Here is a 21,250-nt window from a genome sequence, read left to right as displayed (position 1 = left end):
ACACTAATATTATGAGTTATTAAAACTAGAATTTGTTCGGTACCCACCGGACTCCTTCGTATTGACTTCTCTGAAGTCTCCAACACAGCAGGAAGCATTGGAAACTGAGATTACAGCGCTCCTGTCTAAGCGCGTTCTGGTAGATGTTCCAAGACACGTAAGGGGAATGGGGTTTTATTCTCCCCTGTTTCTAGTCCTTAAGCCAGATGGTTCATTTAGGACAATAATTAATTTAAAAAAGCTTAAGACATTTTTAAGGCTGCGCACCTTTAAAATGGAGTCAATACGTTCGGCAATAAAACTCTTGTTCCCTAGGTGCTATATGGCAGTCTTGGACCTAAAGGATGCCTATTACCATCTCCCTATATGCAAAGAGCACCAGAAATTCCTACTGGTAGCGGTCTGGTTAGAAGGCCGGATACGATATCTCCACTTTACAGCGATGACGTTCGGATGGTGATGTCACATGTAAGACTGAAGGACACCTTAATAGTCCCGTATTTGGACGACCTGCTCATAGTAGGGAATTCTGTTTCTCAACGCAAGGGCAGGATAGCTGATATTATCTCATCCCTGCAGACACTAGGCTGGCTGATTAACTAGGGAAAGTCCAGACTGAAACTGGTAACCTGTCAGACGTTCCTGGGCCTACAAATAGACTCTGTAAGTCAAAAATGCTTTCTACCAGAAGCAAAAGCATGGGTCATAGTTAACAAAATACGGAGGGCAAGTAATAATCCCACGTTGTCCTTAAGAGAAGGCATGTCCTTGTTGGGATCCCTAATATCATGCATATTCGGCAGTTCAGTGGGCCGAATTCCATTCCAGAAAATTGCAGTGGGCCATTTTGCAAGAAGCAGACTGTAAGGGTGGTTGGAAGGGAGAATATCCCTGTCACCAGAGATGATCAGTTCCTTAGAGTGGTGGTTGGACCCAAACAATCTAGCGGGAGGGGTTCCATGGTGGATTGTCCCTTCTAAAATAGTCACCACAGACGCTAGCCTCTCAGGATGGGGAGCCCACCTAAGGGAGGATATGGTGCAGGGTCAATGGTCTGAGCTTGAAGCAGAGAGTTCATCTAATATGAATGAACTAATAGAGATATATATTATGCTATGTCTAAATTTCTCCCGCAGCTAAGAGGAACCCACACGAGAGTCCAATCGGACAATACCACCGCAGTAGCGTACATAAACCGGCAAGGAGGCTCGTGATCAGGACCGCTCATGTCTATCGCGGAAAGAATCTTAGAGATGGCTGAATCGCATCTCCACTCCCTGTCGGCGCTCTACATCAGAGGAGTGGACAATTCCAGGGCGGACTTTCTCAGCCGCCAGACTTTAAATCAGGGGGAGTGGGTCCTCAGCCGGCACATCTTTGAGGTGATAGCGGCAAGATGGGGCAGACCAGAAATAGATCTGTTCGCAACAAGGGCCAACAGGCGTGAAGAAAGGTTCGCTTCTCTATACAGAGCGGACAATCCAGACGTGCTCGATGCCCTACAAACACCCTGGACATTCCGGCAGGCCTACGCCTTGCCTCCAATGGTATTGTTACCAACAGTGGTCAGGAAAATAAGAGAAGGGGCGAAGGTCCTCTTGATAGCCCCGTTTTGGCCCAAGAGGCCGTAGTTCTCTTGGCTCAGGGCCATGTCAATAACCGACCCATGGATTCTACCACTACATTGGAATCTTCTCTCACAGGGACCCTGCTACCATCCCCGAGTCAAGGCCCTGCGCCTAGCGGCATGGAATTTGAGAGGGAGCTATTGAAACTAAGAGGGTTCTCAAATAGTCTGATTAACACCCTTCTACAGAGCAGAAAGGAATCAACAACGAGAATTAACGCTAAAATATGGAAAAAAAATTTAGCCTTTCACCCAGCAAGACTTTCCAGCGAAATACCTATTACAACCATTCTAGAATTCCTGCAGAAGGGACGAGAGTTGTGACTCAGTTGACACTCTGAAAGACCATGTATCTGCTCTAGATCTGCTGTGATGCAGCAGCAAAAAAGGCAAATGCAATTCTAGGATGTATTAACAGAAGCATACAGTCTAGATCATGTGAAGTCATTATTTCCCTCTACTCCTCTTTGGTCAGACCTCATCTGGAATATTGTGTCCAGTTTTGGGCACCACATTTTAAAAAAGACATCAACAAACTGGAGCAAGTTCAGAAAAGAGCGACCAGAATGGTGACCGGTCTGCAAACCCTGTCTTATGAGGAAAGGTTGCAGGATTTGGGAATGTTTAGTTTGCAAAAGAGAAGACTGAGAGGAGACTTAATAGCTGTCTACAAATATCTAAAGGGCTGTCACATTGTAGAAGGATCAACTTTATTCTCATTTGCACAAGGAAAGACTAGAAGCAATGGGATGAAACTGAATGGGAGGAGACACAGATTAGATATTAGAAAAAACTTTTTGACAGTTAGTGATCAATGAGTGGAACAGGCTGCCACGAGAAGTGGTGAGTTCTCCTTCAATGGAAGTCTTCAAACAGAGGCTGGACAGACATCTGACTGGGATGATTTAGCGAATCCTGCTTTGAGCAGGGGGTTGGACCAGATGGCCCAGGAGGTCCCTTCCAACTCTACGATTCTATGATTCTATGATTCTAGGAGCCTTATATAACCACAACGTGGCAGGTAATAAATGAGTGGCCAGGTCTATTTCGGCTTGTCAGCGAGCGAATCCAGTTCACATTCTCCAGCTACCAACATGGAACCTCAGCTTAGTCTTAGATGCCTTCACGCAGGCCCCGTTCGAGCCCATACACTCAGCATCAATAAAATGCCTTTCATTGAAAACTGCTCTGCTGGTAGCTTTAGTCTCAGCAAGAAGAGTAAGCAATCTCCAGGCCCTATCGGTAGATCCCCCATTCCTGTCAGTGATCCAGCACTGGCTAATGTTAAAAACGGACCTGTCGTATCTTCCCAAATGAGCTACTAACTTTCATAGATCCCAGGAGATCTGCCTACCCTCCTTCTATGAGAGCCCGACAGCACCAGAGGAGGTTAAATATCACACCTTGGACGTGAAGAGAGCAGTGCTAGCCTTCCTAGATAGGACCAGTCCCTGGAGGCAGAGCAGGTCTTTTTGTCTCCTTCCAGGGTAACAAGAAGGGGTCGAGAGTTACGAGAGGCACGCTGTCCAGGTGGAATAGAGATGCTATCACGATGGCATATTCGGCAAAAGGAGAAGACCCTCCACAGGGTATAAAGGCGCGTTCTACTCGAGCCATGTCATCCTCCTGGGCCGAGAGGGCGAATGTCCCAATTGAACTAATATGTAAGGTTGCAACCTGGTCTTCTCCATCTACCTTTTATAGTCACTATAGACTAGATTTATCCTCTTCTGAGTATTTAGCCTTTGGTAGATCTGTCCTTAACACGGTGTGCCCTCCCAGGTGATTATCTCTGAAAATCTCTCAGTGGGTGCTGTCGTGGCGAAAAGAAAAAAACAGATTACTTACCGGTAATACTCTTTTGTAGAGTCCACGACAGCACCCGCTCACTCCCCCCTTAATGTACAAGTTTACACGTGGTTCTCTCTGGTGGTGGAGGATGTAATTAGGGATTAATATGTAGATAAGTATAGCAAACTTATAAATATGCTTCGATGTGATTGGCTTGTCTAGCAAGTTGACTAAAACATGTATGGCGGTTCCTCCTTTGTGCTCTGTAATCCAAACTGAGGGAGCGAGGGGGACTGCCCCATTTATCTCTCTGTAGGTTTCCTGTTCCTAGGGGCAGATCCCCTCTCTGTGGGTGCTGTCGTGGACTCTACTAAAGAGTATTACCGGTAAGTAATCCCGTTTTTCGTACAAATTTTGGATTTTTTTTCCACCAATTAAATAAATAATAAATTAAAGAGGCTTACAATCTGCGTACTTACACTGACCTGTGGAATTCTATTGTCAGATCAGTTTTACCATATAGTTAACATGAGGAAGCGAGTGACGAGAAACGTGCTTTGGGGTAGTGGTGCAGCATGCTCCTGTACACCAGTATGGGTAATAACTCTCTCTTACTTTCCTGATTTAACAAATACATGCCATATTGAGGTTGTCAGTTTACTAACAAAGCCAGGTATTATTTCCGATCTAATATATATGTGGATGGTTATCCAGAAAAACATTTGTTGCTTCTGTGAATAGATCTATTGCTCCTTACGTGGTATATTTTGCATAATTTACATGTCTTTCTTGAGATATATGAACTATTAATCTGTAAGAAACTGATAAGATATGTTGGTTGTTATGAGCAACAGTTTTCCCACTCCACAACACCTCAGCAGACACTGACATGGTGGGAGAAATCTAGCATCCTCGGGAACATAAGCTCCCAGCCATTGTCTGCCCCCCAGAGAAGAGCAGAGAGCACATGACAGAAATGAATCACCCCCTCTATTACTGCCAAGTTCTATTGTAACCGGCGTAGAAAATCGCATCAGTGTCCGCACACAGAGCCGCACTGCCAGGTTACATAACAGCACATCTGCAGGAACTTCCTCCTCAGTGCTACCTGGCTCAGGACTATGGGATAGAGGATGTATGATGGGCACGCGACTATGGGATGGAGGATGTATGATGGGCACGGGACTATGGGATGGAGGATGTGTGATGGGCACGGGACTATGGGATGGAGGATGTGTGATGGTATATGGGCACAGGACTGTGGGATGGAGGATGTGTATTTATTTTACTCACTTATATAGCGCCATTAATTCCACAGCGCTTTACATACATTATTGTATGATGGGTATATGGGCACTGGACTATGGGATGGAGGTTAATCATTATAATTTGTTATAACTACCCACAGCTAGTTACTGTGCCCGAGTAATGTCTGGCTCTTCGGCTAATATATACGTTTCATATGATTAGAGTAGCTAATATCCTAGAAGTCAGGTCAAACTGATTAAATGCTATGGAATATAATGCCTGAATATATGACTGCAGATTCCCACATATAATACTTTTTATTTTGATAATTTAAATACAATAGTCTATACAAATACCTACTAGAGATAATCCAATAAGTAGCACTCTTGACACCACTTCTATCACCAGTGATCATAACTTTGAATCACATTATTTGTGTATGTATGTGTTAATTTTTTTTAAAAAAAGTTGTGTTTTTAGAGCACCAGTGCAGTGGTTTTTTTTTTTCCCCATTGTTGCAGTGGTACTTTAAATGTAAGCCCTCTGCCTCCGTTCTTATACTCGCCTTCCAGTGGCTTAACTTTTTACCGACGCCTCTCCGGTTCTGCGGCTCCATCTTGTGAGCACAGCTTCTGTCTGGCTGGAAATCTGAAGTTACGTCACAAGAGCTCAATGCAAGTTTGAGAGGCAGAATGAGGCTCTCATTGACTTGTATTGAAAAGTGAACTCCGACGCGCTCTGTGAAACACCGCAGCTGCAGGCAGGTCACTTTTCACTGGAGACCGACAGGAGTGACGCTGGAAAAGGATGAAGGCAGTGACAAATGAGCATGAGACAAGGGGCAGGGAACTTACATTTAAAGCACCGCTACAGTGGTGCAGTAACCAAAAACACTGAAGTGGTGCTTTAATTGACTCCTATTCTTCTTGTTTTGTACATATAATGAAGATGGTAAATAAAAAATAATAAAAAAAAAGAATTGTGGACTTGTATTGTAAAAGTGATCAGTGAAATTGCAGAAAAGTACACTATATGGTAAAATCAATGGTGCCATTCAAACATACAACTTGACCCACAAAAAACAAGCCCTCATAATGCCATATTGGCGGAAACATAAAAAAAGTTATGGCTCTTGGAAGAAGGGGAGGAAAAAAATGAAACATGGAAAATGGCTCTAGGGTTAAAAGGTTAATGAGGGTTCCCAGGCTGGAACAAAGTCTGCAGTTACTCTTTTGTGACTTCAGTCTGCCGAATTGTGACAGTGTGCCATCGATGTATGCCATAAAGCACCACTCCAGCGTTTGTTTTTTTTGTCAGCTCTGGAGTGTTTCTTTTAAACGTAAACCCCCTACCCTATGACATATTCACCCTTCTGACATTTTCACCGTTTTTCAACATTGGTCTAGTCCCGCGACGCCATCTTGTGAGCGCAGCTTCTGAGTGGTCAGAAGTCATAAGCCAAGCTCTCAATGCAATCTGAGAGCAAGAACGAGGCTGTCATAGACTAACATTGATTAGTGATCTCGAAGGCGCCCCGTGAAACGAAACACTGGAGCAGCAGGTCACAAACTGGATCCGGAAAGGAACGGCGGCGAAAGCATATGAAAAAGACAAAGCAACACTCCAGTGGCGAAATAAAAAAAAAAAAACGCTCGAGTGGTGCTTTAGGCCACGTTCACACATTCAGTATTTTAAATCAGTATTTGTGTTTTCAATAATTTTTATTAAATATTAAATTGTTTATATATCGGGGAGAGAAAGAGGATAAGGAAAGAAAAGGGAAATGGACAAATATTAATGAGGGTCAACAAAGGAAAGAAAAGAGGAAGGAAAATAAGGGAAGAACAGATTGTACAGTCATATTTGTTACAATCAAGAACAAAGAATATAAGATTACAATACACAAATCACGGAAATTCAAGACATAACATATTAATCACCTGAAGTAATGAGAAAATAACATTTTAAGGAAATATTTGACTTAAAAGATCCCATTGTTTTTTTTTTTGTTTGTTTTTTTTCAAGCCTATTTACCGTGGCAAATTTGTTTTAATATGTTTTATGTAAAGATATTTTTGCAATGATGTCAATGAGATTGGGAGTTTCTTGTCTTTTTCCATAAGGCTGCTATTGAATTTTTCATCACCAGAAATATATGGATTAGAAGTATGGGGAGGCGTTCCATCTCAAGAGAAGGACCATTTGGGGTGACAGTGATCTTCCGCTTCAGTAATTTCTTAATCAACTGGGAGACTTGGTACCACAGACTTTTAAGTTTCGGACTGCTTCACTAAATGTATTAAATCCCTTTCTTTCCCACAGTCTCTCCAGCAATTAGGAGAATGATTTATTATTGTTTTTGAAAGTCTAATTACTTTATAGTACCACCTAGAAAACCTCTTGCAATAAGACTCATGGAGAGATGTGCAGATGTTAGAAAGAGGTTAGTTTTAGGCTTTTTTAACTATTAGTGTTCCATAGTAATTTGTGGTTTGGATTATCAATAGGCCGATGAATTCATTTAGAAGAGTTTTACTATTTAAAAGGAAATGAATTTGTTCTTTAAAGGGAACCTGTCATCAGTTTTGGCCAATATAAGATACGGCCACCGCCTTTCAGGGCTTATTTACAGCATTCTATAATGCTGTAGATAAGCCCCCCTGATCCGACCTGAGAGATAAGAAAAATAACTTTTATTATACTCACCCGGGAGGGACGGTACAATGGGTGTCACAGGTCCTCGTCCGGCGCCTCCCATCTTCCTGCGATGCCGCCCTCCTGCTTGCTTCACATGCTCCCCAGCATCACGCTCCTGCGCAGGCGTACTGATCTGCCCGTACTGCAGTGCGCAGGTCCTGAGTCTCTTTGACCTTTCCCAGCCCCTGCGCACTGCAGTACTTTGCTCTGCCCTCAACAGGGCAGAGAAGTACACTTGCGCAGGAGCGTGATGCCGGGGAGTGATGAAGCAAGCAGGAGACGGTAATCATAAGATGGGAGGCACCGGACCAGGACCTGCGACACCCACTGGACTGGACTGCCCTGCAGGCGAGTATAATAGAACTCGTTTTCTTCTCTTACAGGTCGGATTGGGGGCTTATCTACAGCATTATAGAATGCTGTAGATAAGCCCTGAAAAGCAGTGGCTGCGTCTTATATTGGCTGAACCTGATGGCAGGCTCGCTTTAATCAATAAGAAGTGAAGGAAGTCCGTGCTTATGCCAAAGTCCAAGAATCGGGAATATCTCCTTTGCTCTTAAATTAAAGGAAAGGGGAACATTTTTTAGTTCTTCAAATTTATAAGTTTTTAAATATGGCTTTAAAAATAGCGTTAAGGGGATCTGGCAGTAAAGGGTTAATTGTTTGAAAAGTAATTATGTACCTTGCTAGCATGAAATAACTCCAGATCATGACAAGCATTAGATTGGGCATCTAATAATCAATACTTAATTTTGTTTTATGAGGTTGGAATGTTAACAAATTAAGTTTTGGTGGACCCATACCTCCTCTAGATTAGTTTTTCCATAGGATACCCCTTGCAATCCTTGCCCTTACATCAGTATTTGTAAACCAAAATCAGGAATGGAACAATTCAAGGAAAAGTATAAGGCTAAGTGCACACGTACCGGAACTCTCGCGGAAATTACTGCTAGAATTCCGGAATTCCTTTCCGCGGGAAAATCACATTTTAAATTCCCGCGATTTTCCCGCGGAAAAACTAGCATTTTGCAAGCGTAATTAGCGCTGGAGAAATTAAAAAAAAAAAAAGTTTTTCAGGAGTATACAAGGGGAGTCGGGGTTCTATAAGGATTTAGGGAATGCATAGCAGATGCTGAATAAAGTGATATTTTTAGTTGCTATTGCACAAAACTGGTGACAGGTTCCCTTTAAGAAAATTTGAGAGATTCACAAGGCGTGGACTGCTGCTGGAGTCATTGCTTCAAGAGCCACCACACGCAGACATCTCCAGGACATGGGCTACAAGTGTCGCATTCCTTGTGTCAAACCATTCATGACCAATGGACAATGCCAGAAGCGTCTCACCTGGGCCAAGGCGAAAAAGAACTAGACTGTTACTCAGTGGTCCAAGGTGTTATTTACAGATGAAAGTAAATTTTTCATTCCATTTTGGAATTTTTTTATTCAATAATACGCATGAAAAGAAGAAACTTTGTAATATTGAGTAGTTTGCAAAAGTATTCATCCCCTTGGCACTTTTTGTGTTTTGCTACCTAAAAACCTGGAATTTAACTTTTTTTTTTTTTTTTTTAGGATTTGAATCAGTTCATGTAAAGAACATTTGGTTTTCTTTTTATTGTGAAGCAAACCGCAAATAGGACAAAATAACTGAAAACTTCAGTGTGCAAAACTATTCACCCCACTAATGTCCGTACTTTTTAGAACCTCCTTTTGCAGCAATTACTACTGCAAGTCACTTTGGATAAGTCTCCATGAGCTTTCCATATCTTGCCACTGGGATTTTTGCCCATTTCTCAAGGCAAAACTGCTCCAAGTTAGATGGTTTCCTCTGGTGAGCTGCAATCTTAAAGTCTGACCACAGATTCTCAATTGGATTAAGGTCTGGGCTTTAACTAGGTCACTCCAAAACATTTATACGTTTCCGCTTTAACCACTCGATTATTGCTTTCGCAATATGCTTTGTATTATTGTATTGGAAGGTGAAACTCCGTTCTAGTCTCAAATCAATGACAGACTGAAATAGGTTTTGCTCCAGAATATCCCTGTATTTTGCACAATCCATCGGTTCCCTTTGACTTGGACCATTTTCCATGTTGCCTAAAAACATCCCCACAGCGTGATCCTAGCACCACTATGTTTCACTTTGGGGATGGTGTTCTTTGGGTGATAAGTTATGTTGGTTTGGCGCCAAATATATCTCTTAATTTGGTGGCCAAAAAGTTTGATTTTGGTCTCATTTGACCATAACACCTTTTTTGCTATGCAAACGGTCAGCTCTGCACTGACAGACAAACTTGCTGATCATTCTGAGCATGATCGAGCAACTTTTCTAGGTCTGGTGACCCAGATGTCGTCATGAAAACATCGGGTCACCGTGGCAACGATTGGGACCACGCTATGATGTTGTGGGGGTCTCCGATCCAAGGGCAAAGGGGCTGTCTTCCCTCTGCCTGCTTCCGGAATGGTGCGATCAAGTTTAATCACAGCATTTAGGGGTTAAAGTGTCGGGAGCAGTGCAGGATCGCTCGTGGCATGGAGTGCCGGATGTCAGCTATCAAAATCAGCTGACACCCTGCAGCGATGGCGTGTGCGCACAGCCCGTGTGTGCGCGCAAGATTGCTTGGACGTATCCATCCCAGGTCACAGGGGTGTATGGAGTGATCCAAGGTAGGAAGGGGTTTCTGTATTGGAATAAAGAGAGTTCATGTGCAGAAAGTTTAGATTTCGACTCATCATATGTGAACAGATTCCTTGTTATATAATTAGTTATCTGCAAAATTAAGCAGACCAGTTGGAGCCCATATACCTGTTGATATATTCGCCTTTTTTATTTTGCTTTTTAAAGGGAATCTGTTACCCATTTTTTCGACTGAGCTTCCGGCACAGACATCAGGGGCTTGTCTACAGCATTCTGTAATGTTGTAGATAAGCAATACTCACCGTGGGGCGCTCCGGTCTTGGTCCAATGGGTGTTGTGGTATGGCGCCTCCCTCCTTCTAACGGTGACGTCTTCTTCTTTGCTGCCTGTCGTGGCTCCTGCGCAGATGCTCTGCTCTGCCCTGTTGAGGGCAGAGCAGAATACTGCAGTGCGCAGGTGCCAGACCTCTCCTGGCGCCTGCGCATTGCAGGTCTCTGCTTTGCCCTCAACAGGGCAGAGCAGTGCACCTGCCCCGGAGCCACGAAAGGCAGTAAAGAGGAGGACGGCATCGTATGAAGATGGGAGGCGCCGGACGGGACGGTGACACCCATCGGACGGACACCAGGGTGCATATAACTTTTTTTTTTTTTTTCTTTCCTTTCAGGTTACATCAGGGACTTATCTACAGCATTACAGAATTCTGTAGATAAGTCCCTGATGTCAGTGCCGGCAGCTCATAGTCAAAAAAAAGGGGTGACAGATTCCCTTTAAGTTTGTATTTTGTGAAATATGAAAATTATTCAATAAAAATGTACAATTAAAAAAAAAACCTGCAGTGAAATGAAATGTTCTCTTAATTGCTCTGCCCATGGCAATGAAGCTTCCTCTGTCCTGTATGCCCACACTGTTCAGGGGGCACTCCTTGTAGGTCATCGTCACGAGGCTCTCGTCGTGCGTGCCCTGTATCACTTTGTCTCAGGTTTTACATATAGTCTTTATGTAAAATGAACACAATGGTGGATTAAACAAACAGTTGTTATATTCCGCTTTTGTTGAGATCTGAAAACTGTTGTTAATGTGGAACATTCATGTGCGCAATGACTCAGGTGTGAATGGGAGCTATTTCTATATATGTTTTGTATTCCTATTTTTATCTTTACTACATTGTTATCCTGTTCTGTTGCACAGCATTGTTTGCGTTTTACCTTGCGATACAAATATTACTTAACTTTTGTTGCTATGGTAGCTGAGATATCGGCATACCCACCCAGTAGTTCTACTTAGGTGTGCTTTGTCTTTTCCAGCTCTCAGTGTGCAGGGCTTTTAGATGTGTCGTCTTACTGAGCTTCTCTGTATGAATGATAAGCTCTATCAGTGCCAAATAACAAAATCTGCTTTGGAAAATTGCATTGAAAGTGTGAACTTGTCAGCACATTTTTGTAATGTAAAGTGCAGACATGGCTGTAATGGCGCTATAATAATACTGATTACAGTGACACCTTTGGAGAAGAATTCGGCATTGTGGTTCTCCTTTAATCACCATGTGAAGTTTTCTTCTAATTAGAGTTTGGTGCACAGGGGCCGGACTGTACAGGGGTCTCCTCCTTCCAGTCTGTGATCCCTGACCCCTCCGGTCTGTGAATGACAGCCCCTCTCTGCTTGAAATTTCAGCAGTGACCCATTATTCACAGACTGGAGGCAGCAGAGGGGCTGGGGAATCACAAATGGGGAGGAGAAGATCAGAGCTGTGGAGTTGGAGCCCATTTTGGTGGCGTCGGAGTCAAAATTGGGGTCAAGGAAATTGAGGAGTTGGAGGTTTGACTTGCCGACTCGACAGCCCTGGAGAAGATCCAATGTATTTTCCGGCCTTTATGCACTGAAAGCTAAAAACTATAATCTATATAACAGATTTCTTAACCAAAGGTATCAATTAAATCTGTGTAATGGCGCATTCAGACATCTGTACAAGTCTGTACAAGATCGGACAATAATGAACGGACTGGCCGCGGGTCTCCCAACCTGAGCAAGGCAGCTTCATAGAGATATATTAGGCTGTCCCGCTTGGGAGAGCCCCGACCAGTCTGTGCATTGAAGTCCGATCTCTGACAGGTTTATACAGACGTCTGAATTTGCCATTGCAGCCATGTCTGTGGTCTCCAGTGTAAAATCATGCTGACAAGTTCTCGATAACAAAAATGCTATACTACACTTGATAGTACGGTTTATTAAAATGTTAGGGTTCTCATTCCTCGTGCGCTGATTTCATAGTCATACTATGACATTTGTGTTTGTTGGTACTTGTTTTTATTTTATTCATCATTCCAGTGTTCTGCGCTCTCTTTGGTGAGGCGGTAGTGTGTTCTGCAAATAAGGATGGCAACTATGTTGTCTGGCAACTCAGACCTAACGAGGGGATCGGTGTACAAGTCCAGAGCATCCAGTCCTATTTAGTGAAGTAGTGAACCAGGGGAGGGTGATGCACACTAAGCAAGGCCACCTCTTTTTTTCAATAATGTAAAAAATACCATCAAAGCAAAGAGGAGACCATTCATCCATTAGGCCATGTGCACACGTTGCGGATTCTGCTGCGGATCTTTGAAAATTCTTGGAGAACAGGAGAAGTCTCAGAAGACTGGAGAAGAGTAAATGTTGTTCCTATCTTCAAAAAGGGGAAGAAGGTGGACCCAGGGAACCATAGGACGGTGAGTCTGACTTCTATACCTGGAAAGATCTTTGAGCAAATTATTAAACAACATGTATGTAAGTACCTGGATAAGAATGAAGTGATTAAACAGTCAGCATGGGATTATAACTAATAAGTCATGTCAGACTAACTTAATTTCCTTCTATGACATAATTACTGATTGGGTGGATCAGGGAAATGCTGTAGATATAGTATATCTTGACTTCAGCAATGCATTTGACAAAGTATCTCACACAATCCTTATTGAAAAATTGACTAAGTATGGAATGGACAAGGCAACTGTCAGGTGGATTCATAACTGGCTTAGTGATCGAACCCAAGGAGTGGCCGTAAATGGCTGCACATCCAGTTGGAAGAATGTCTCAAGTGGGGTACCACAGGGCTCTGTCTTGGGCCCTGTATTGTTCAACATCTTTATCAACGATTTAGATGAAGGAATTTAGGGTAAACTGATTAAATTTGCTGATGATGAAAAGCTTGGAGGGATAGCTAATACTAGAGAAGAGAGAGGATTCAAAAAGATATAACTAAACTGGAGCAGTGGGCAGCAACTAACAGAATGGTTTTTAACAGGGAAAAATGCAAAGTACTACATCTGGGCAATAAAAATGAAAAAGCATATACAGAATGGGAGGAATAGGGCTAAGCAACAGCACATGTGAAAAAGACTTGGGTATACTAATAGATCACAGACTGAATGAGTCAACAAGTGTGATGCAGCAGCAAAAAAGGCAAATTCAATTCTAGGATGTATTAACAGAAGCATACAGTTTAGACCACGTGAAGTCATTGTTGCCCTCTACTCCTCTTTGGTCAGACCTCATCTGGAATACTGTGTCCAGTTTTGGGTACCACATATAAAAAAAAAAAAAAACATCAACAAACTGGAGCAAGTTCAGAAAAGAGCGACCAGAATGGTGACCGGTCTGCAAACCCTGTCTTATGAGGAAAGGTTGCAGGATTTGGGAATGTTTAGCTTGTAAAAGAGAAGACTGAGAGGAGACTTAATAGCTGTCTACAAATATCTCAAGGGCTGTCACATTGTAGAAGGATCATCTTTATTCTCATTTGCACAAGGAAAGACTAGAAGCAATGGGATGAAACTGAATGGGAGAGGACACAGATTAGATATTAGAAAAAGCTTTTTGACAGAGTGATCAATGAGTGGAATAGGCTGCCACGAGAGGTGGTGAGTTCTCCTTCAATAGAAGTCTTCAAACAGAGGCTGGACAGACATCTGTCTGGGATGATTTAGCGAATCCTGCTTTGAGCAGGGGGTTGGACCAGATGGCCCAAGGGGTCTCTTCCAACTCTACGAATCTATGATTCAGAGTTAGCTGCGTTGTACAGTATCATTGTTTTGAATGGAAATTAAAAAACGCAGTGCACATGCTGCAGATTTTTCAGCGCGGATTTGCTGCGGTTTCAAATCCGCAGCATGTCAATTCTTTGTGCGGAATCCGCAGCGGTTTTACACCTGCTCCATTGTCCAGGTGTCAAAACACAGGCTAATCCGCAGGTAAACCACAGGTCTTTTTGACCTGCGGATTTACCAGCGGATTTTTCCAAATCCGCAGCACCTTTCGCTACGTGTGCACATGGCTTGAATGTTTTGTCTGCTCATCACTGTTTTGAGCGTAGGAAGCCGAATTGACGCAGAGGACTAGGATGGACGGTGCCGGTGTCGCTGTCCCCGACTCATGTAGACTTTAGCATGAAGAGGAAGTCCGAAATCAGCCGCAGCCCTGACTTACTCTTCGTGTTCGATTTGTCCGAAGGTGAAGACCGTGACGTCAGCGCTCATTGATCGCCAGCTATGTGTCGCAACACCGCACGGGAGCATCGGGAGAGAGAGTGCCGACACCGTGGGAATGGAGGCGGCACGGGAGGTGAGAATAGGCTTTATTATTGTATGGGGCCAAGCATTTTTATCCCGGAGGGGTTGTCCTAGTAGTGGACAACCCCTTTTGAATGGAATCTGCCATCATGAAAATGCAGTCCAAGCTGCCGGCATCATTTTAAGGAGCACGGGGAGCGGAGAAGTTTGATTTATATAGTTTGGTGAGAAAACATTCAGTATAATCTATCTTCTCGGCTCCCCTTGCTCTATAACATGGTGTCTGCAAGTTCATCGTTACAGGTTCCCTTTTAATGACTTTCTGTACAACCACATGGATGTGTTAGGCCTATACAGATTCCTAAATGACCAGAATAAATCTCATACTAAATGTAGCGTTCGCCATGGACTGTAACGTGGCTGGTAATTATCTTAATTCAGGTTATAGGAAATGGTGAGCTCATTGCATTGCCTAGAAGATTGCCCATGCCAGCAGGCTAATAAGATGCCCACCCACTTATGTTCTCTAGCTCAATAACATGTTGGTGACTCAGCCTATTTATAATGCACAATTGGTTTACTTGCAATGTTGACTGCAATGTGTCACAAAATTCACTTAGCTTAAATATTGGCGCCACAGTCTTGACTCTTGACATCAATTTCTTCTTTTGCGTCTGCTCCCTGTGCGAGTTCACGTGTACTCACTTTGTAGAAAGCCATCTTGTTAACACTTACATTTAAGGACAAACAGTCTAGTTTTTCTGCGAGCAAACCTTATGCAAGGTTCCAATTCATTGACGTTATGTCACGTCCTAGTACAGATAATAATGCCCTGATAGAAATCTGGGCAACCCTATGGTTGGTCACTTGATTTCATTGGAAATAATTTAAGCAGATCAGACATATTCCTGATGTTAGTGTGGACAACGCCCTGTGGATTGGGTTTACAATGTGGTACAGGTAAGTAAATCCATGGAGTCCGCTTCTCTGAAGTTTTGTAATGGCCCTCAAGGTCTTGCATATGTATCTTGGTTTTGAGCAGACTCTTGGTAGAAGAATAATACAATTTGAGGGTTTGATTCTGTAATTTGATTAGTAATGAAAACTCTTAGGGTTATTCCTAAGATAGCAAGTTGTCCCTTATCTGTGGGGATAGTTTACTGATTAGTGAGGTATTCAACTGTTAGTACCCCCAAAGATTCCAACATTGGGCCTTGGGGACCCATGGTACCCATTCATGTGCATGCACAACCTCTGGTCTATTAATTGTCTATTGGACTGCCAAAAATCGCTAAGTGCTGTCTTTTGATCCAACCTGCAGCGTTTACTGACCGTGTGCACCTACTCTAACAAATTGTGTTCAGTACAATGCAGGATGGGCTGTAAATGTTTTCATAATTTGGGGAAGTTATGAAATGTCCTATAAATGTCTGTTCTGTTCCTGATCTAAATATCTCAACATTTAGTGGAGATGAATCTGTGCTGCACTTTATGTACATGCTCAGTAGTGACCAGTGCTGTGGAGTAGTAGTGGAGATGAATCTGTGCTGCACTTTATGTACATGCTCAGTAGTGACCAGTGCTGTGGGGTTGTAGTGGAGATGAATCTGTGCTGCACTATATGCACATGCTCAGTAGTGTCCAGTGCTGTGGAGTAGTAGTGGAGATGAATCTGTGCTGCACTTTATGTACATGCTCAGTAGTGAAGCAGGGCTGTGGAGTAGTGGTGGAGATGAATCTGTGCTGCACTTTATGTACATGCTCAGTAGTGAAGCAGGGCTGTGGGGTCGGAGTCGGAAGTCGGGGAAATTGAGGAGACTGAATCAGAGTTGGTGATGGTTTGGCTTACTGACTCCACAGCCCTGCTGATAATGGATAACTTCCTATTTTAGGGTTCTTTTATGCTCTTGCTCAGTAGTGACCAGTGCTGTGGAGTAGTAGTGGAGATGAATCTGTGCTGCACTTTATGTACATGCTCCGTAGTGACCAGTGCTGTGGAGTAGTAGTGGAGATGAATCTGTGCTGCACTTTATGTATATGCTCAGTAGTGACCAGTGCTGTGGAGTAGTAGTGGAGATGAATCTGTGCTGCACTTTATGTACATGCTCAGTAGTGACCAGTGCTGTGGAGTAGTAGTGGAGATTAATCTGTGCTGCACTATATGCACATGCTCAGTAGTGTCCAGTGCTGTGGAGTAGTAGTGGAGATGAATCTGTGCTGCACATTATATACATGCTCAGTAGTGACCAGTGCTGTGGAGTAGTGGTGGAGATGAATCTGTGCTGCACTTTATGTACATGCTCAGTAGTGAAGCAGGGTTGTGGGGTCGGAGTCGGAAGTCAGGGAAATTGAGGAGACTGAATCAGAGTTGGTGGTTTGGCTTACTGACTCCACAGCCCTGCTGATAATGGATAACTTCCTATTTTAGGGTTCTTTTACGCTTGCTGTGTTTTTGCGGCCCCAATAGATTTCTACGGGCCCGCAAAAATTAATCGGAGTGCCGTGCACCGTATGGCCTTGAGGGCTGTATATACAGCCGTGAAAAATATCGCGCTTACGGACTTGGCCGCAATAGATTTCAATGGTGCCGCAAAAACGGTAGCTTGTTTTTGCGATAAACCGTATTTTTCACTACCAATTTGTCAAAACGGAAAAACGGAGATCCGAGAAGGTTTTTTGCGTCCCATTTTTGAGGCAGACCGTTAAAATTACGGAAATACGGCCCGCAAAAACGGCCCGCAAAAAACACGAAGTGTAAAAGAACCCTTAGAATCACTGTTGAATGGAGCGAAGATTGAGCACGTGCACGTCAGCTCCATTCAAGGCCCGTCTCCAGATTGCTGGGTATTACAGTTGTCGTACCCCCGTCGTTCATTACGCTACCTCCTATAGGGAATACTTTAATATTTTGTGATTAGCTCTTTGTTAGTGATTTTTTTTTTTCTATAGAACTTTAATTAATTTTTCACTTTTAGTTTAGAGAGATATTGTCTTATTTCCTTAAAAAGTTTGCTGACTTTAGAAGGACTTTATTGGCATGTGTACTGTACAGTGCACAGAGATCAATCTCACTTGCTATACTTTAAAATCAGCAATAGTCCTCTCCATATCATCATTGGTGCCCAACCTTAAAGGAATATTCCCATCTCCAACATCTAATCCCAATATGTACTAGTAGTAGTAGTAGTAGTAGTAGTAGTAGTAGTAGTAGTAGTAGTAGTAGTAGTAGTAGTAGTAGTAGTAGTAGTAGTAGTAGTAGTAGTATTAACAAATATCTCCAATTAGAAATGTAGTATAGTTTTTCTGATTCACTATTCCTCTTTCCTCATGTGCAGGCATTGCAGGACCTTAGGTCTACCCATGGTTACAATCACTGATTATAGTGATCGTTAGCTAGTTGCTAGTGGTCGTAGCCATGGATACCCAAGGTCCTGCAATGCCTGCACATGAGGAAATAATGAATCAGAAAAGCTAAACTACATTTCTAATTGGAGGTATTAGCTATTATTATGATTTATTACACATATTGGAATAGGATCTTCTGATATGGGAATACCCCTTTAAGGCACATTAGTAACATAGGCCGAAAAAAGACATTAGTCCATCCAGTTCAGCCTATAAAATTCTGTCAGAATAAACCCCCAGATCTACGTCCTTCTAAAGAACCTAACAATAACTGTAAGATACAATATTGTTACGCTCCAGGAAGACATCCAGGCCTCTCTTGAACCCTTCGACTGAGTTCGCCATCACCACCTCCTCAGGCAGGGAAATCCAGATTCTCACTGCCCTAGTACCCTAACAGTAAAGAATCCTCTTCTATGTTGGTGGAAAAACCTTTTCTCCTCCAGACGCAGAGAATGCCCCCTTATGACCGTCACCTTCCTTGGTATATACAGATCCTCGGAGAGATATTTGTATTGTCCCCTTATATACTTATACATGGTTATTAGATCGCCCCTCAGTCGTCTTTTTTTCTAGACTAAATAATCCTAATTTTGCTAATCTCTCTGGGTTTTGTAGTTCCCCCATCCCCTTTATTAATTTTGTTGCCCTCCTTTGTATCCGCTCTAGTTCCATTATATCCTTCCTGAGCACTGGTGCCCAAAACTGTACACAGTACTCCATGTGCAGTCTAACCAGAGATTTGTACAGAGGCAGTATAATGCTCTCATCATGTGTATCCAGACCTCTTTTAATGCAGCCCATGATCCTGTTTGCTTTGGCTGCAGCTGCTTGGCACTGGCTGCTCCAGGTAAGTTTATCATTAACTAGGATCCCCAAGTCCTTCTCCATGTCAGACTTACCCAGTGGTTTACCGTTCAGTGTGTAATGGTGATATTGATTCCTTCTTCCCATGTGTATAACCTTACATTTATCATTGTTAAACTGCATCTGCCACCTTTCGGCCCAAGTTCCCAAATTATCCAGATCCATCTGTAGCAGAATACAATCTTCTCTTGTATTGACTGCTTTACATAGTTTTGCATCATCTGCAAATATCAATATTTTACTGCGCAAACCTTCTACCAGATCGTTAATAAATATGTTGAAGAGAATAGGTCCCAACACCGACACCTGCGGTACCACACTGGTCACAGCGACCCAGTTAGAGAATATACCATTTATAATCACCCTCTGCTTTCTATCACTAAGCCAGTTACTTACCCATTTACACACATTTTCCCTCAGACCCAGCATTCTCATTTTGTGTACCATCCTCTTGTGTGACACGGTATCAAACGCTTTGGAAAAATCAAGATATACCACATCCAATGACTCACCTTGGTCCAGTCTACAGCTTACCTCTTCATAAAAACTGATTAGATTGGTTTGACAGGAGCGATTCCTCATAAACCCATGCTGATATGGCGTTAAACAGTTATTCTCATTGAGATAATCCAGAATAAAATCCCTCAGAACCCCTTCAAATATTTTACCAACAATAGATGTAAGACTTACTGGCCTATAATTTCCAGGTTCACTTTTAGAGCCCTTTTTGATTATTGGTACCACATTTGCTATGCGCCAGTCCTGTGGAACAGACCCCGTCGCTATAGAGTCTCTAAATATAAGAAATAATGGTTTGTCTATTACATTACTTAGTTCTCTTAGTACTCGTGGGTGTATGCCTTCCAGACCCGGAGATTTATCTATTTTAATCTTATTTAGCCGGTTTTGCACCTCTTGTTGGGTTAAATTGGTGACCCTTAATATAGGGTTTTTGCCTTCGTCTCATTGGGGGACACAGGTACTGTGGGTGTATGCTACCGCCATCTGGAGGCTGACACGAAGTAAACAACACAAGGTTAGCTCCGCCGCCGCCGCATACACCCTCGCCCCGATTACAGGCGGAAACCAGTTTTATGCTTAGTGTCTTTGGAGGCACACATGTCTGGTTTTCTCCAGACTTTTTCTTTTTTTTCTTTTTTTTTTTTTCTCTCTTTTTTCCATGAAGGTAAGACAGGGGCGACGGACCCTATTGAAAGGGGCCGATCTCCCCAAACCAACAACGGGCGAGCACGTGTTGAGTATCGTCTCCACGTATCCATTCCCGTACCGTGGGACATATCTGGGCCATTTTCCCCAGACTTTTTTTTTTTTCCCTCTTTGGCTATGAAGATTAGACAGGGGCAACAGATCCTATTGAAAATGTCCGGTTTCCCCAAACCATCAACGGGCGAGCACGTGCGAGTGTCCCTCCACGTATCCTCTCCCGTGACGTGGGACATGATGCCAGACTTAGCCCTGTCCACCCCTAGGTATAGAAACCATGGGCTTGTACAGAGGCACAAGACTAGTCCGTGCGGCCCCCACAGCTCCACCAACGCTAGACGGCGGTGCTGCAAGGCGGCGGACGGTCCCTCTCCTCACCCCTGGAAGGAGAACGGAGCCAGGGTGCCTGCACCGTCCCGGATTTTCCACCCATTTTCCCCCCTGTACTTGATCGGAAGGCAGACGGCATCAAGAGGATGGCTAGGGAGGGCCCTGCGGCGTCCAGAGGGCCGGAGCCCTTATCTTCAGGCAGAACAGGAGGTGCACGCAGAAGTCCCGGCATAACCCCCGTCCCCTCCCTTCCCCGGCCTCCCCCTCCCACAGCACAGTAATGTGGCTGCAGCAGTGGCGGCACAGCGGACGCTGTGTCTGGCATCGGTAAAACGCCGGCCCCCGCCTTGGGATGTGGCGCCCGGCCCGCTCGCCGCCACCCCCGTCGCAGGCAGACGTCACAAATCCAGCCCGCGGCTTCGGCCGGTGGTAGGCCGTGGCCGGAAGTCCCACCCTCCCGGCTCGGCGTCACTTCCGGCGGCCCGCCTTGCAGCCTGGGCGGACGCCGGAAAAATTGAGGCCCCGGCTTCGCCTCGGGCTAGGCCGCAGCAGGAAATAACGGGCGGGCCGCCCGCAGCTGGACTGTGCAGCAGCGGAGGACATGTGGGGGACACTGGATGGGGCAAGTGCAGTCCTGATGGGGTCAGGCCACGTACGCAAAGGTGCTCCCTCCTCCCCCCAACCCCTAGCAGGCGTGGAGGCCAGGCAGTTCAATATGGCTGGAAAAGGGAAGACGCACACATTCCTGTACGCTGCATGCATCGCCTGTAGGGCCTCATTTCCGCAGGCGCAGAGCAATAAACTATGCGAAGCCTGCGACTCCGAATGCGCCCAGGAGCCCTCCCCTGCGATCGAGCCCAGGGATTTTAATCCTCCGGAATG

The 21,250-nt window shown here is 44.0% G+C and overlaps 1 protein-coding gene across 5 annotated transcripts in view; it reads left to right on the top strand.

Annotated features, from left to right (window-relative positions):
* FNDC3A (fibronectin type III domain containing 3A) overlaps nucleotides 1–21,250 on the top strand; it is a 344,582-nt gene that overhangs the window by 107,549 nt on the left and 215,783 nt on the right. For 2 of the 5 annotated variants that reach the window (XM_073546108.1, XM_073546110.1), the window contains one exon: nucleotides 14,484–14,594. The exons of the other annotated variants lie outside the window; for them this stretch is intronic. In XM_073546108.1, the coding sequence (XP_073402209.1) occupies nucleotides 14,484–14,594 (111 nt within the window). The remainder of the gene's footprint in view (nucleotides 1–14,483; nucleotides 14,595–21,250) is intronic. 5 annotated transcript variants of the gene reach the window in all.

The sequence above is a fragment of the Dendrobates tinctorius genome, unplaced genomic scaffold (assembly GCF_039654945.1).
Source record: "Dendrobates tinctorius isolate UK_male_01 unplaced genomic scaffold, ASM3965494v1 ptg000145l, whole genome shotgun sequence".
Classification (NCBI taxonomy): domain Eukaryota; kingdom Metazoa; phylum Chordata; class Amphibia; order Anura; family Dendrobatidae; genus Dendrobates; species Dendrobates tinctorius.
This window is presented reverse-complemented; position numbering and strand designations above follow the sequence as displayed.